This window comes from Salmo trutta, chromosome 10 (genome assembly GCF_901001165.1).
Source record: "Salmo trutta chromosome 10, fSalTru1.1, whole genome shotgun sequence".
NCBI classification, from domain to species: domain Eukaryota; kingdom Metazoa; phylum Chordata; class Actinopteri; order Salmoniformes; family Salmonidae; genus Salmo; species Salmo trutta.
Genome location: NC_042966.1, coordinates 41,816,815 through 41,833,813, shown reverse-complemented (window position 1 = coordinate 41,833,813; position 16,999 = coordinate 41,816,815). Strand labels below are relative to the sequence as shown.

The window sequence follows — 16,999 nt, the reverse complement described above, 5'->3', positions numbered from 1 at the left end:
ACATGAGCCCTAGGAGCATGCCTCAGGACTACCTGGCATGACGACTTCTTGCTGTCCCCAGTCCACCTGGCCGTGCTGCTCCAGTTTCAACTGTTCTGCCTGCGGCTACGGAACCCTGACCTGTTCACCGGACGTGCTACCTGTCCCAGACCTGCTGTTTTCAACTCTCTAGAGACAGAAGGAGCGGTAGAGATACTCTCAATGATCGGCTATGAAAAGCCAACTGACATTTACCCCTGAGGTGCTGACCTGTTGCACCCTCGACAACCACTGTGATTATTATTATTTGACCCTGCTGGTCATTTATGAACATTTGAACATCTTGGCCATGTTCTGTTATAATCTCCACCCGGCACAGCCAGAAGAGGACTGGCCACCCCTCATAGCCTGGTTCCTCTCTAGGTTTCTTCCTAGGTTTTGTCCTTTCTAGGGAGTTTTTCCTAGCCACCGTGCTTCTACACCTGCATTGCTTGCTGTTTGGGGGTTTTAGGCTGGGTTTCTGTACAGCACTTTGTGACATCTGCTGATGTAAGACGGCTATATAAATACATTTGATTAGTCCCCACAGTAAGTTATTCACAATTTACAGAGAATGAATTGAAGCCATAAAATTCTGATAAACAAACAAAAAAAAAAGTGATTTTGGCTATAAACCAACCAAATTGATTTATTTGTTTATTAGGATCCCCATCAGCTTTTGCAGAAGCTAATCTTCCTGGGGTCCAAACAAAACATGACAATTAACAAAATACTGATACACAAAAGACAGTCACACAAATAAAAAAAAAACACCGATACACAAACAATACAACAAAATAACGTGTGTCCCCTCAACAGTCACAGTCCGTTCCAGGAGATATTTCATCTGTTGTTTTTACCAGCAATTTGTAAGAGCTAAATATTAGAATAGGAAAAGACGGAGATTGATAGAGCCCTTAATAAATGTCATCAGTTTGTAACTTACTATAGCTAACATTTCAACGATAATACACAGATAAAAGTACAGCGTCTGCTGTATAACAGTCGTTGTCTTTAGAGAGGCGTGCAGATGTCGCCAGACTGACTGACTCCGTGTGATTTACACAGCCGAAAGGATCATTGGCAAACGAGCCATCTGTGCTGTGTCTGAACCTAGCACCAGACTAGACCACTACGGCCCTGTGTCTGAACCTAGCCCCAGACTAGATCACTACGGCCCTGTGTCTGAACCTAGCCCCTGACTAGATCACAACGGCCCTGTGTCTGAACCTAGCACCAGACTAGATCACTACAGCCCTGTGTCTGAACCTAGCCCCAGACTAGACCACTACGGCCCTGTGTCTGAACCTAGCCCCAGACTAGACCACTACAGCCCTGTGTCTGAACCTAGCCCCAGACTAGACCACTACAGCCCTGTGCTGTGTCTGAACCTAGCCCCAGACTAGATCACTACAGCCCTGTCTAAACCTAGCTCCAAACTAGATCACTACGGCCCTGTGTCTGAACCTAGCACCAGACTAGATCACTACAGCCCTGTCTGAACCTAGCCCCAGACTAGATCACTACAGCCCTGTGTCTGAACCTAGCCCCTGACTAGATCACAACGGCCCTGTGTCTGAACCTAGCACCAGACTAGATCACTACAGCCCTGTGTCTGAACCTAGCACCAGACTAGATCACTACAGCCCTGTGTCTGAACCTAGCCCCAGACTAGACCACTACGGCCCTGTGTCTGAACCTAGCCCCAGACTAGATCACTACAGCCCTGTGTCTGAACCTAGCACCAGACTAGACCACTACAGCCCTGTGTCTGAACCTAGCCCCAGACTAGACCACTACAGCCCTGTGCTGTGTCTGAACCTAGCACCAGACTAGATCACTACAGCCCTGTGTCTGAACCTAGCCCCAGACTAGATCACTACAGCCCTGTGCTGTGTCTGAACCTAGCCCCAGACTAGACCACTACAGCCCTGTGCTGTGTCTGAACCTAGCCCCAGACTAGATCACTACGGCCCTGTTTCTGAACCTAGCCCCAGACTAAACCACTACGGCCCTGTGCTGTGTCTGAACCTAGCACCAGACTAGACCACTACGGCCCTGTGTCTGAACCTAGCCCCAGACTAGATCACTACAGCCCTGTGCTGTGTCTGAACCTAGCACCAGACTAGACCACTACGGCCCTGTGTCTGAACCTAGCCCCAGACTAGATCACTACGGCCCTGTGTCTGAACCTAGCCCCAGACTAGATCACTACAGCCCTGTCTGAACCTAGCTCCAGACTAGATCACTACAGCCCTGTGTCTGAACCTAGCCCCAGACTAGATCACTACAGCCCTGTGTCTGAACCTAGCCCCAGACTAGATCACTACAGCCCTGTGTCTGAACCTAGCACCAGACTAGATCACTACAGCCCTGTGTCTGAACCTAGCCCCAGACTAAACCACTACGGCCCTGTGCTGTGTCTGAACCTAGCACCAGACTAGACCACTACGGCCCTGTGTCTGAACCTAGCCCCAGACTAGATCACTACAGCCCTGTGCTGTGTCTGAACCTAGCACCAGACTAGACCACTACGGCCCTGTGTCTGAACCTAGCCCCAGACTAGATCACTACGGCCCTGTGTCTGAACCTAGCCCCAGACTAGATCACTACGGCCCTGTCTGAACCTAGCTCCAGACTAGATCACTACAGCCCTGTGTCTGAACCTAGCCCCAGACTAGATCACTACAGCCCTGTGTCTGAACCTAGCCCCAGACTAGATCACTACAGCCCTGTGTCTGAACCTAGCACCAGACTAGATCACTACAGCCCTGTGTCTGAACCTAGCCCCAGACTAGACCACTACAGCCCTGTGCTGTGTCTGAACCTAGCACCAGACTAGATCACTACGGCCCTGTGTCTGAACCTAGCCCCAGACTAGATCACTACAGCCCTGTGTCTGAACCTAGCCCCAGACTAGACCACTACAGCCCTGTGTCTGAACCTAGCCCCAGACTAGACCACTACAGCCCTGTGGTTTATGCCAATCTGACTGGTGTATTCATGGATACTAAAAAACAGGATTAGTTTAATAGGGGTTCTTAAAACCAGATGGGGGGGGGGGGTGTGTGTGGTGTGTGTGTGTGTGTGTGTGTGTGTGTGTGGTGTGTGTGTGTGTGTGTGTGTTGTGTGTGTGTGTGTGATGTGTGTGTGTGTGTGTGTGTGTGTGTGTGTGTGTGTGTGGTGTGTGTGTGTGTGTGTTGTGTGTGTGTGTGTGTGTGTGTGTGTGGTGTGTGTGTGTGTGTGTGTGTGTGTGTGTGTGTGTGTGTGTGTGTGTGTGTGTGTGTGTGTGTGTGTGTGTGTGTGTGTGTGTGTGTGTGTGTGTGTGTGTGTGTGTGTGTGTGTGTGTGTGTGTGTGTGTGTGTGTGTGTGTGTGTGTGTGTGTGTGTGTGTGTGTGTGTGTGTGTGGTGTGTGTGTGTGTGTGTGTGTGTGTGTGTGTGTGTGTGTGTGTGTGTGTGTGTGTGTGTGTGTGTGTGTGTGTGTGTGTGTGTGTGTGTGTGTGTGTGTGTGTGTGTGTGTGTGTGTGTGTGTGTGTGTGTGTGTGTGTGTGTGTGTGTGTGTGTGTGTGTGTGTGTGTGTGTGTGTGTGTGTGTGTGTGTGTGTGTGTGTGTGTGTGTGTGTGTGTGTGTGTGTGTGTGTGTGTGTGTGTGTGTGTGTGTGTGTGTGTGTGTGTGTGTGTGTGTGTGTGTGTGTGTGTGTGTGTGTGTGTGTGTGTGTGTGTGTGTGGTGTGTGTGTGTGTGTGTGTGTGTGTGTGTGTGTGTGTGTGTGTGTGTGTGTGTGTGTGTGTGTGTGTGTGTGTGTGTGTGTGTGTGTGTGTGTGTGTGTGTGTGTGTGTGTGTGTGTGTGTGTGTGTGTGTGTGTGTGTGTGTGTGTGTGTGTGTGTGTGTGTGTGTGTGTGTGTGTGTGTGTGTGTGTGTGTGTGTGTGTGTGTGTGTGTGTGTGTGTGTGTGTGTGTGTGTGTGACTGATGAGGCCAGAAATGATTTTAATTTTTCGGGTGTCATTGAACCCAGACGGTCCATCTGATGACTAAGGTGAATGCACCAATTTGTAAGTCGCTCTGGATAAGAGCGTCTGCTAAATGACTTAAATGTATATTTTAAGAAGGTTAATAGTTAAAATCAATAACATTATTTTCTTACCTTGTTGCAGAACAAATGAAGAGCTGCGAAGTCCCATCTCTTGGCATGAGCAACATTGTACTTCAATATGGCATTCTAAAATGGGGAATGCAAACCAATAAATAGCATTAAAAAAAAAAAAAAAGGTTCAGTACAGGAGGCAAATGCTTTTGTTGTTGTTGCAGTAAGTATCTTTGCCTTGATATCCGGGATCTTGGTGCCATCTCATGGCCAATTCGGGTAATAACATGTATTATGTATACAATAATGGATTTGATGGATAGTTCCTCTCTAAAAAACATTTGATAACACAGTGAATATGCATTTCAACACCACATAAAACATCCTCTCTCTTATTAATAAAGCTAATAATATCTAATAATGCATTGATGCATCTGGTCAACAATAGATTTTGTACATGTTGATTATAATTGCTTAATGCTAAATTGTAATTATTTCACCTCTTATGGCCTATTTATTGCCTTACCGCCCTAATCTTCTACATTTGCATACACTGTACATTGATTTTTCTATTGTGTTATTGACTGTACGTTTGTTTTATGTGTAACTCTGTGTTGTTGTTTTTGTAGCACTGCTGTGGATTTATCTTGGCCAGGTCGCAGATGTAAATGAGAACTTGTTCTCAACTGGCTTACCTAGTTAAATAAAAAGTTGAAATAAAAACAAAAAAAAACAAATAAAATTGCTCCACAATGAACAAACAGAATATCAATTTAGTCATTAACTTACCTTTAAATCATGTGAACTGCAAAAGTCTCTGTTTAAAGCTTTCTGGATGAGTTCCCACCGTTCCTGCACCTCCTGCAAAACCAGGAAGTTAACCATCATCATCATCATCATCATCCTCCTAATCTTTCCTGATCGTACAGGTCAGGCAGGGGTTAGTGGTCAGTTCTTCCTAAAACATGATATTGATTTGCATCATCACAAAACGAATGCCTTTATTAGTTTCCCTGATTGATTTTATTTGACAGTATTACAGTTGAAGTCGGAAGTTTACATACACTTAGGTCGGAGTCATTAAAACTCGTTTTTCAACCACTCCACAAATTTCTTGTTAACAAACTATAGTTTTGGTTAGTCGGTTAGGACATCTACTTTGTGCATGACACAAGTAATTTTTCCAACAATTGTTTACAGACAGATTATTTCACTTATAATTCACTGTATCACAATTCCAGTGGGTCAGAAGTTTACATGCACTAAGTTGACTGTGCCTTTAAACAGCTTGGAAAATTCCAGAAAATGATGTCATGGCTTTAGAAGCTTCTGATAGGCTAATTGACATCATTTGAGTCAATTGGAGGTGTACCTGTGGATGTATTTCAAGGCCTACCTTCAAACTCAGTGCCTCTTTGCTTGACATCATGGGAAAATCAAAAGAAATCAGCCAAGACCTCAGAAAAAATATTGTAGACCTCCAAAAGTCTGGTTAATTCTTGGGAGCAATTTCCAAACGCCTGAAGGTACCACGTTCATCTGTACCAACAATAGTAAGCAAGTATAAACACCATGGGACCACGCAGCCGTCATACCGCTCAGGAAGGAGACGCGTTCTGTCTCCTAGAGATGAACATACTTTGGTGCGAAAAGTGCAAATCAATCCCAGAACAACAGCAAAGGACCTTGTGAAGATGCTGGAGGAAACAAGAACAAAAGTATCTATATCCACAGTAAAACGAGTCCTATATCGACATAACCTGAAAGTCCGCTCAGCAAGGAAGAAGCCACTGCTCCAAAACCGCCATAAAAAAGCCAGACTACGGTTTGCAACTGCACATGGGGACAAAGATCGTACTTTTGGAGAAATGTCCTCTGGTCTGATGAAACAAAAATAGAACTGTTTGGCCATAATGACCATCGTTATGTTTGGAGGAAAAAGGGGGAGGGCTTGCGGGCAGAAGAACACCATCCCAACCGTGAAGCACGGGGGTGGCAGCATCATGTTGTGGAGGTGCTTTGCTGCAGGTGGGACTGGTGCACTTCACAAAATAGATGGCATCATGAGGAAAGAATTATGTGGAAATATTGAAGCAACATCTCAAGACATCAGTCAGGAAGTTAAAGCTTGGTCGCAAATGGGTCTTCCAAAAATGGACAATGACCCCAAGCACACTTCCAAAGTTGTGGAAAAATGGCTTAAGGACAACAAAGTCAAGGTATTGGAGTGGCCATCACAAAGCCCTGACCTCAATCCTCTAGAAACTTTGTGTGCAGAACTGAAAAAGCGTGTGCGAGCAAGGAGGCCTACAAACCTGACTCAGTTACACCAGCTCTGTCAGGAGGCATGGGCCAGTATTCTCCCAACTTATTGTGGGAAACTTGTGGAAGGCTACCTGAAACATTTGACCCAAGTTAAACAATTTAAAGGCAATGCTACCAAACACTAATTGAGTGTATGTAAACTTCTGACCCACTGGGAATGTGATGAAAGAAATAAAAGCTGAAATAAATCACTCTCTCTCCTATTATTCTGACATTTCACATTCTTAAAATAAAGTGGTGATCCTAACTGACCTAAGACAGGGAACTTTTACTAGGATTAAATGTCAGGAATTGTTAAAAACTGAGTTTAAATGTATTTGGCTAAGGTGCATGTCAACTTCCGACTTCAACTGTGATGATATAGATATACACACATATAGATATAGATATATATAGATATACACACATACACAACATTTGAACAACTTCCCAAAGATAACAAAGTCAATAACTTCTTTATATTATTGTCCCATTGATTTGTTAGAATTACACTGAACCAAAAATATAAGCGCAACATGTAAAGTGTTGGTCCCATGTTTCATGATCTGAAATAAAAGATCCTAGAAAATGTTCCATACGCACATCAAGCTAATTCCTATCACATTGTGCACCAGAAGCTGATTAAATGGCATGATCATTACACATGTGCACCTTGTGCTGGGGAATGGAAAAGGCCACTAAAATGTGCCGTTGTCGGCACACAACACAATGCCACAGAAATTTTAATTGGCATGCTGACTGCAGGAATGTCCACCCGAGTTGTTGCCAGAGAATATATTGTTCATTTCTCTAACATAAACCGGCTCTAACATCGTGTTAGACAATTTGGCAGTACGTCAACTCACAACCGTAGACCACGTGTAACCATGCTAGCCCAGGACCTCCACATGCGGCTTATTCACCTGGTCTGAGACCAGCCACCCGGACAGCTGATGAAAGCGTGTGGGTTTGCACAAGCAAAGAATGTCTGCACAAACTGTCAGAAACCGTCTCAGGGAAGCGCATCTGCGTGCTCGTTCATCCTCACCAGGGTCTTGACCTGACTGCAGTTCGGCGTCGTAAACGACTTCAGTGAGCAAACGCTCACCTTCGATGGCCACTGGCAGGTTGGAGAAGTGTGCTCTTCACGGATGAATCCTGGATTCAACTGTACCGGACAGATGGCAGACAGCGTGTATGGTGTCGTGTGAACTAGCAGTTTGCTGATGTCAACGTTGTGAACAGAGTGCCCCATGGTGGTGGTGTGGTTACGGTATAGGCATAAGCTACGAACAACGAACACAATTGCATTTTATCGATTTCAATTTGAATGCACAGAAATACCATGATAAGATCTTGAGGCCTATCCATCTGCCGCCATAACTCATGTATCAGCATAATAATGCATGGCGCAAGGATCTGTAAAAAAAATTCCTGGAAGCTGAAAATGTCCCAGTTGGTCCCCTCCTTTTCTGCTATAACTGCCTCCACTCTTCGGGGTAGTCTTTCCACTAGATGTTGGAACGCTGAGGCAGGAACTTGCTTCCATTCAGCTATAAGAGCATTAGTGAGGTCGGGCACTGATGTTGGGCGATTAGGTCTGGCTCGCAGTCAGCGCTCCAATTCATCCCAAAGGTGTTCGATGGGGTTGAGGTCAGGGCTCTGTACAGGCTTGTCAAGTTCTTCCACACCCATCTCAACAAACCATTTCTGTATGGACCTCGCTTTGTGCATGGGGGGGCATTGTCATGCTGAAACAGGAAACGGTCTTGTCCAAACTGTTGCCACAAAGTTGGAAGCACAGAATCGTCTAGAATGTTATAGTATGCCGAAGTGTTAAAATTTCTCTTCACTGGAACTAAGGGGCCTAGCACGAACAATGGAAAATAGCTCCGGGCCGTTATTCCTCCTCCACCAAACTTAACAGTTGGCACTATGCATTGGGGCAGGTAGCCTTCTCTTGGCATCTGCCAAACCCAGATTTGTCTGTTGGACTGCCAGATGGTGAAGTATGATTCATCACACCACTCCAGCAGACGCTTGGCATTGAGCATGGTGATCTTAGGCTTGTGGGCTGCTGCTCGACCATGGAAACCCATTTCATGAAGCTCCCGACAAACAGTTACTGTGTCTGACGTTTCTTCCAGAGGCAGTTTGGAACTCAGTAGTGAGTGTTGCAACCGAGGACAGACCATTTTGATGTGCTACGAGCTTCTGTGAGCTTTTGTGTCCTACCACTTCGCAGCTGTGCCGTTGTTGCTCCTAGACGTTTCCACTTCAGAATAACAGCAATTACAGTTAACCGGGGCAGCTCTAGCAGGGCAGAAATTTGACAAACTGACTTGTTAGAAAGGTGGCATCCTATGACGATGCCATGTTGAAAGTCACTGAGCTCTTCAGTAAGACCATTCAACTGCAATGTTTGTCTATGGAGATTGCATGGCTGTGTGCTCGATTTTATACACCGGTCAGCAACGGGTGTGGCTGAAATAGCCGAATCAACTAATTTGAGCCATTCGCACATAATGCGAATAATCCACATTATGAGCCTTTCGCAGTTTCACTGTACCGGACGTGTGTACTTAGACTTGCATGGCTTAATCTTTGAGACAAGCATATGCTACTGGCAGGATCAACCAGGTAGTCCACATACTTTCGTATATATAGTTTTTGTTCAGTGTAATTAGTGACACAGTGCCTTCAGAAAGTATTCAAACCCCTCGACTTCATCCACATTTTGTTGTGTTACAGACAATTTAAAATAGATCAAATATAGATGTTTGTCGCTGGCCTACACACAATAACCCATAATGTCAAAGTGGAATAATGTTTTTGGCATTTTTACAAATTAATTAAAATTGTAAAGTTGAAATGTTTTGAGTCAATAAGTGTGCAACCCCTTTGTTATGGCACAAATATTTGAATGAGTACCTCATCTCTGTACCCCACACATACAATTATCTGTACGGTCCCTTAGTCGAGCAGTGAACTTCAAACACAGATTCAACCAAAGACCAGGGAAGGGAACCTATTGGTAGTAAAAAAAAAAAAATCTAAAGCAGACATTGAATATGCCTTTGAGCATGGTGAAGTTATTAATTACACACACACAAAAAAAAAGGCATTCTTCTTAACTCAGTAGCCGGAGAGGAAGGAAACCACTCAGGGATTTCACCATGAGGCCAATGGTGACATTAAAACAGTTACAGAGTTTAATGTCTGTGATAGGAAAAAACTGAGGATGGATCAACATTGTAGTAGTTACTCCACAATACTAACCTAATTGACAGAGTGAAAAGAAGGAAGCCCGTACAGAATATTTTTTTCTCTCCAAAACATGCATCCTGTTTGCAATAAGGCACTAAAATAATACTGCAAAAAATGTGGCAAAGCAATTAACTTTTTGTCCTGAATTCAAAGTGTTGTATTAGATTCGCCCCAAACATATTACTGAGTACCACTCCGCATATTTTCAAGCATAGTGTTGTCTGCATTATGTTATGGGTATGCTTGTAATCATTAAGGACTGGAGAGTTTTTCAGGATAAAAAAGAAACAGAATGGAGCTAAGCACAGGCAAAATCTGAGAGAAAAACCTAGTTCCGTTTACTTTCCACCAGACACTAGGAGATTAATTCACCTTACCAAGAAAATAGTGAATGTTCCTGAGTGGCTGAGTTACAGTTTTGACTTAAATCTGCTTGAAAATCTATGGCAAGACTTGACCATTTTTTTGTCTAGCAATTAACAATAAGCAATTTGACAGAGCTTGAAAGAATTTTGAAAATAATAAAATGGCCAATCCAGGTGTGCAAAGCTCTTAGAGATTTCGCTGCCAAAGGTGATTCTAATGTATTGACTTAGGGGTGTGAATAGTAATGTAAATTAGATATTTCTGATTTCTGTCACATTGTCTCTATATTTCGGGGAGATTTGTATTTATTGAATCCATTCTGAATTCAGGCTGTAACAACAACAAAATATGAAATAAGTCAAGGGGTATAAATACTTTCTGAATGCACTGTAGATCCTCTCTTTCCCTAATGGTGAGAGATGTAGGCTCGGAGATCACTTGTAAAGTTATAAACACTTGTAGTCAGCGAGTTCAATTTCAAAAGATGACAGTACAAGGTATAACTACGGTATAAGCAGTACCTGATTTCCTATTGGGAATAGGTTGCTCTCTGAACAGGGCATTTTCACATGGACCTCATCCCAGGTGTCTCTGAACTTGTTGGGATAGGGAACAGGAATTTTGCCTGTTTGAAGGAGGTCTGTCTGTTGAAGAGAAAATACAGCATGATGAGTACATGAACGGCATCACCAACGGAAGTCCTACCATTTGTCCAGATGATGATAATGATGAATCATGTGTTCTGCTAACTTTCACCATTCAATCATTAATAATGCACATTTGTGTTCATCATACCTCACACATCCTTGGGGCGGCAGTTAGAGCGTTGTGGCCAGTAACCGAAAGGTTGCTAGATCGAATCCCCGAGGTGACAAGCTAAAAATCTGTCGTTCTGCCCCCCGAACAAGGCAGTTAACCCACTGTTCCTAGTCCGTCATTGAAAATAAGAATTTGTTCTTAACTGACTTGCCTAGTTAAATATAATAAATACATCCAACACAAATGCTGAGACCAGGACTATGTGGACTAGCACAAATCATGGCTTAGACCACAGGTGTCTATGGAGGGTCTAGTACAGTGATCAACTAGATTCAGCAGTGGACAATTATTTTCTTTAGCGGATGGTCAGGGGGCCAGAAAATAATTAGAAATAATTTGTAGACTGCAAATTGACCACAAGAAACCCAAACAGATATAATATTTGACTAAAACATAATCATTTCAAACATTGCTTCCATTTGTATATGATCACGTCTCTATATTATGCGTGGGAATACTTAGGAACAGATTTCCTAAATTAAAATCACTAGGAGCTGATTTTCTTGTGAATTTAGTATTTTCTGTCCAAAAATGTAATTAATTAATTAAATATATATATATATATATATATATTTTTTTTGCTCAGGAAACTTGGGGGTCCAAATAAAACCATTCGCAGGCCAAATTCACCTCGCAGGCCGCTAGTTGGGGAAACCTGGTCTAGTGTCTGCTGGTTCTTACTGTTCACTTGTACCTGGTTGTCTAGGTCAATGATTAGGTAGGAACTCCCCTCACCTGGTTGTCTAGGTCAATGATTAGGTAGGAACTCCCCTCACCTGGTTGTCTAGGTCAGTGATTAGGTAGGAACTCCCCTCACCTGGTTGTCTAGGTCAATGATTAGGTAGGAACTCCCCTCACCTGGTTGTCTAGGTCAATGATTAGGTAGGAACTCCCCTCACCTGGTTGTCTAGGTCAATGATTAGGTAGGAACTCCCCTCACCTGGTTGTCTAGGTCAATGATTAGGTAGGAACAAATTGAACACAAATTGAAAGGAAATAACAAAACCACCAGATGCTCAGCCCACCAAGGGTTTTAACACCACTGACTTAGACTAAAAGGGGTTTAACACCACTGGCTTTGACACCACTGGCTTAGACTAAAGGGGCTAGATTAAAGCATTCTGTTAGTTTTCCAAGGAGCTGCCCCCTCTCTCTCTCGCGCTCACCCTGATCATGACAGTGTGATGGTCAGGAGCATTCTTCAGTGGTGGGAGTGGTCGACCACACTGTGGCATTCTCCTCAGATCACTGATGGGGCTTCCCAGCCACTTGGAATCGTACGGTGGCGACGGTGGAGCGACGTCATCTCTGTCTCCACGTTGTTTCTCACGTGGGACGTCTCTATCTCTGTGTTGTTTCTCCGAAGGAGCTTGGGCACTGGTCACATTGAAAAAAAGAAAAGAAACAACTTTAAACACAACACTGAAGAAAATAAATAAATAAATGCAATAGATCGACAACATGATGCTTGAGCAACACGGTTTATAATAAACATGTTAAGAAAGCATCAGAATAATCTAGCTAAAAAAATCTACCGCCTACATCAAAATAGACTCCCTGTTTGACATTGACTTGATCTCTGTACTGATAGGAAGACATTGGTTGTTCTGTGCCATATTTTCTCCAACACTTGTAGAGTCACAACAGCCACCCCAGATAAGAGCATGTTTTTTCTGGCAGGAACAGGAACAGGAACAGGAACACAAGTAACAGTCATGATAAAAACCTGTCTACTAATTAAAACGGTATGAATAACATTCAAATTAGGCTAGGTGCTCTATTGGTCAATAGCCTAATAGTGGAAAAACCATAAAGAAGCTTCAAAGCTTGCCCTGAAACAACTTTAATGTTGAAAATACTTTTTCTAAATAAGGTCAACCAAGAGACACGAGCATTACTGAGGAGACAAGTCGACTCATATCCTTACAGATCTTTGCTTAAAACCATAACAGGAGTAAGCTGCTCAATTACTTACACATAGGCCTAACTAAACTTTAAAAAGTCTGAAGTGAAGTATATATATCGGCGTGGATTCCTCATGTCTAGTTCATTGTTAGAAAAACATTTAGTCCAAATCGGATGTTAGGTACTATATTTATTGAATGTAAATATAGTACCTATAAACGATTCGCAGGCCAAATTCACCTCGCAGGCCGCTAGTTGGGGAAACCTGGTCTAGTGTCTGCTGGTTTTTACTCTTCACTTGTACCTGGTTGTCTAGGTCAATGATTAGGTAGGAACTCCCCTCACCTGGTTGTCTAGGTCAATGATTAGGTAGGAACTCCCCTCACCTGGTTGTCTAGGTCAATGATTAGGTAGTAACTCTCCTCACCTGGTTGTCTAGGTCAGTGATTAGGTAGGAATTCTCCTCACCTGGTTGTCTAGGTCAGTGATTAGGTAGGAATTCTCCTCACCTGGTTGTCTAGGTCAGTGATTAGGTAGGAATTCTCCTCACCTGGTTGTCTAGGTCAATGATTAGGTAGGAACTCCCCTCACCTGGTTGTCTAGGTCAGTGATTAGGTAGGAATTCTCCTCACCTGGTTGTCTAGGTCAGTGATTAGGTAGGAATTCTCCTCACCTGGTTGTCTAGGTCAGTGATTAGGTAGGAACTCCCCTCACCTGGTTGTCTAGGTCAATGATTAGGTAGGAACTCGCCTCACCTGGTTGTCTAGGTCAATGATTAGGTAGGAACTCCCCTCACCTGGTTGTCTAGGTCAATGATTAGGTAGGAACTCCCCTCACCTGGTTGTCTAGGTCAATGATTAGGTAGGAACTCCCCTCACCTGGTTGTCTAGGTCAATGATTAGGTAGGAACTCCCCTCACCTGGTTGTCTAGGTCAGTGATTCGTTAGGAACTCCCCTCACCTGGTTGTCTAGGTCAATGATTATAAATACAAATGAATCATATAAATACAAATGTTGTATTAGACCTAGATATTGTGTGTATGTACTGACATGTAGAATATGTGTGATGTTTTAAATGTATGTATTTCAGTCCTTGACTAATAATGTTCTGTACTATGTATTATGTCATGTTTCATGTGGACCCCAGGAAGAGTAGCTGATGCTTTTGCAGCGGCTAATGGGGATCCTAATAAATACAAAAAAATTGCCAATTTGGATGCACTCAATTAGCTTCCTTCCTCAGAGATCAAATTGTATTTCCACAAATTAGTGTTGCAGGAATGCTAATCTGATCTGTTTCTAACAACAAATGATTCCAGGTCAATCTGAGATGGTGGGTGTTGAAATCCTCTTGTATTTTTTGAGGTGGAACAACCCAGGACACAGAATTCTCAGCTCTCAAAAACTGTCCCCACCTGCCGGTACCACCGCTGTCCCCACCTGCCGGTACCACCGCTGCCCCCACCTGCCGGTACCACCGCTGCCCCCACCTGCCGGTACCACCGCTGCCCCCACCTGCCGGTACCACCGCTGTCCCCACCTGCCGGTACCACCGCTGTCCCCACCTGCCGGTACCACCGCTGTCCCCACCTGCCGGTACCACCGCTGCCCCCACCTGCCGGTACCACCGCTGTCCCCACCTGCCGGTACCACCACTGTCCTATCAACCAACATTTGTAATGAAGCCTATACCCTACATGTAATTGAGGATGCTTAGACTATATAATCCTGAGATATGACTTTGTACTATGTCCTTGAATCTAAGATGTGACCAAGTTGCTCTTGCATATTTGAATGTAAAGCACGTGTACCCAGAATTCTGTATTAAATGGGTTACTTCCACTGCACCAGGGACTTCTTTCTCCCGACAAACTTCTGAAATTATTGGTATTCAATACTGTACCTTGTGGATGGGGCGAAGAAGTCTGTTATTTTTCCTTTACCCTTGGAGGAGGAGGATCTTTCTGTGTCCTGCTGCCTGTCCAGCTCCCTGTTGCTCTGGCTCACGTTCTCCTCCATTTGCTCATCACTGTTCCCTTTAGGATCTGTGGAGACTTCCGAGACCGGCTTGCGATCTGTGGAGACCTCCGAGACCGGCTTGCGATCTGTGGAGACTTCCGAGACCGGCTTGCGATCTGTGGAGACTTCCGAGACCGGCTTGTGATCTGTGGAGACTTCCGAGACCGGCTTGTGATCTGTGGAGACTTCCGAGACCGGCTTGCGATCTGTGGAGACTTCCGAGACCGGCTTGCGATCTGTGGAGACCTCCGAGACCGGCTTGCGATCTGTGGAGACTTCCGAGACCGGCTTGCGATCTGTGGAGACTTCCGAGACCGGCTTGCGATCTGTGGAGACTTCCGAGACCGGCTTGCGATCTGTGGAGACTTCCAAGACCGGCTTGCGATCTGTGGAGACCTCCGAGATCGGCTTGCGATCTGTGGAGACTTCCAAGACCGGCTTGTGATCATCTGTGGAGACTTCCGAGACCGGCTTGCAATCTGTGGTGACTTGCAAGACAGGCCTGTGATCTGTGACTTCTAAGACAGGGTTGTGATCTGTGGAGACTTGCGATACGGGATTGTGATCTGTGGTGATTTGCGAGACGGGCTTGTGATCCTTTAGGCTGTCAGTTGGTGTTAAGAGCGCTGTTTCTTCATCCTCCAGGTCTATAATACTAGAGACAACAGGTTCCTCAGAGCCTGAACTGTGGGCCTGGGCCTCTGTCTCAGTCTCCATAAACTGTAAATTGTGACTGCAGCCAGACTCAGAGCTGTCTGGACTCACCATCTCTACATCGTCCAGTTGTTGTTCAGCGGTTTCAGACATGTCAGAAGCTGGGCTTGTGGTGCTTTGGTGAAGGTTCAGACACTTATCAGGGTGGGACTTGGGATTGTTTTTCTGACTAAGAGATGTTGCTTTGGCACCATGCTGCTGCCCCTCCATTGCGTGTAAACTTGCCTCTTTGGAACTTGCTAAGGGAAAGGACACAAAAGACAACAGAATGAGGATCAACTTGGATCATAATTAACTTGACTGGTAAATCATAGGCTACACTCACTATAGGCCTACCGCAAAAACACATCAGACAATCAAACAACTCAAAAACTGAACTGGAGGGGGGGGGAAAAATGGAACTGGAGAAAAACTTCCAAACAGATTACACAGAGGATAATTTAATCTTCCCTGCTCAGAGAGTGTTACCTTTGAAAGCCAATGAAAGAGGGCTCCTTGAGCCGACAGGTGATTGGAGGCCAACTTCAACCCGCAGTCTCTTTTTAGCAGGCTCCAAGTCTGACAGTGCAGTCATGCTACAAGATAGAGAAAAGAGCACCAAGTGAATGAGAGTACCATAATTAGAATAACGTTAGCATCGTTAGAACAGATGGAGGTGTGTTGCTAAACCATCTAGCTAACGTTAGCTAGCCATTTCACACGACCCAAGTATTTTTTTAAAATTATCTATAGTCGATACAATATAATTGCCAGCTAGCTGTTACCGTGTCTTTGTATTGTAGTTAACTATAAAGAAAAGTGTATTGTTATACATACTCACAATACAACCTCATTCAGTAATACCACCGAAGCGTTTTGGTAACGATGGTTCCAGAATGGTTTCACACAGAGTCCTCTCCTCAGCAGGCTAGTGAAGAATATCATACGGCTTGCAAACATATGACAGTGGATCTATAGCTAGTTTAACAACAACAACAAAAATACATTTTGTATGTACAGCCAACAGTGACCAAGATCTAGCTAATTCGCAAAGGTTAGCTAGACACAATTAGCTTCACAGTTTCACTTTGGTGTCATGAGCGTTTATACTTGGACAACATGTACTAGCTAGTACAATACAATAGTTTTACAGCTGATTTTTGAGGTTAATATCTTTGGTTTAACTCTTAAACCAAAGATATTAAATAAATACGGTTTCGACTGTAACGTACCACAAAACAGACACGTCATCGCCTCAGCAACAAAACAAAATCACTTCCGGGTTACGTAATTATTGAACGTTTCAAAATGTCCCCCAACGTAATATCAGAAGAGTGTAAAAAAACTGTACCTGTTCATAATACAGTGCCTTCAGAAAGTATTAACACTCCTTGACTTTTTCGACATTATCTTGGGGTACATCCTGCATTTAATATGGATTTTTTGAAATTAGTAAAAAAAAAAAATTAAAAAAAAGCTGAAATATCTTGTGTAAATAAGTATTCAAAACCTTAGTACTGGCAAC

The 16,999-nt window shown here is 44.0% G+C and overlaps 1 protein-coding gene across 3 annotated transcripts in view; it reads right to left on the bottom strand.

Moving 5' to 3' along the window:
• Positions 1–16,760, bottom strand: part of LOC115201727 (poly(ADP-ribose) glycohydrolase) — a 95,753-nt gene extending 78,993 nt beyond the window's left edge. The window contains exons 1-8 of one of the 3 annotated variants that reach the window (XM_029765579.1): positions 16,707–16,760; positions 16,316–16,452; positions 15,964–16,070; positions 14,666–15,734; positions 12,024–12,234; positions 10,560–10,682; positions 4,891–4,962; positions 4,162–4,236 (exon numbers count right to left, since the gene is read on the bottom strand). In XM_029765579.1, coding sequence (XP_029621439.1) covers positions 4,162–4,236; positions 4,891–4,962; positions 10,560–10,682; positions 12,024–12,234; positions 14,666–15,734; positions 15,964–16,070; positions 16,316–16,434 — 1,776 coding nt within the window. In that variant the 5' untranslated portion in view covers positions 16,435–16,452; positions 16,707–16,760. The other 2 variants (XM_029765581.1, XM_029765580.1) reach the window with 2 other exon arrangements.
• Between the last annotated feature and the right edge of the window lie 239 nt (positions 16,761–16,999).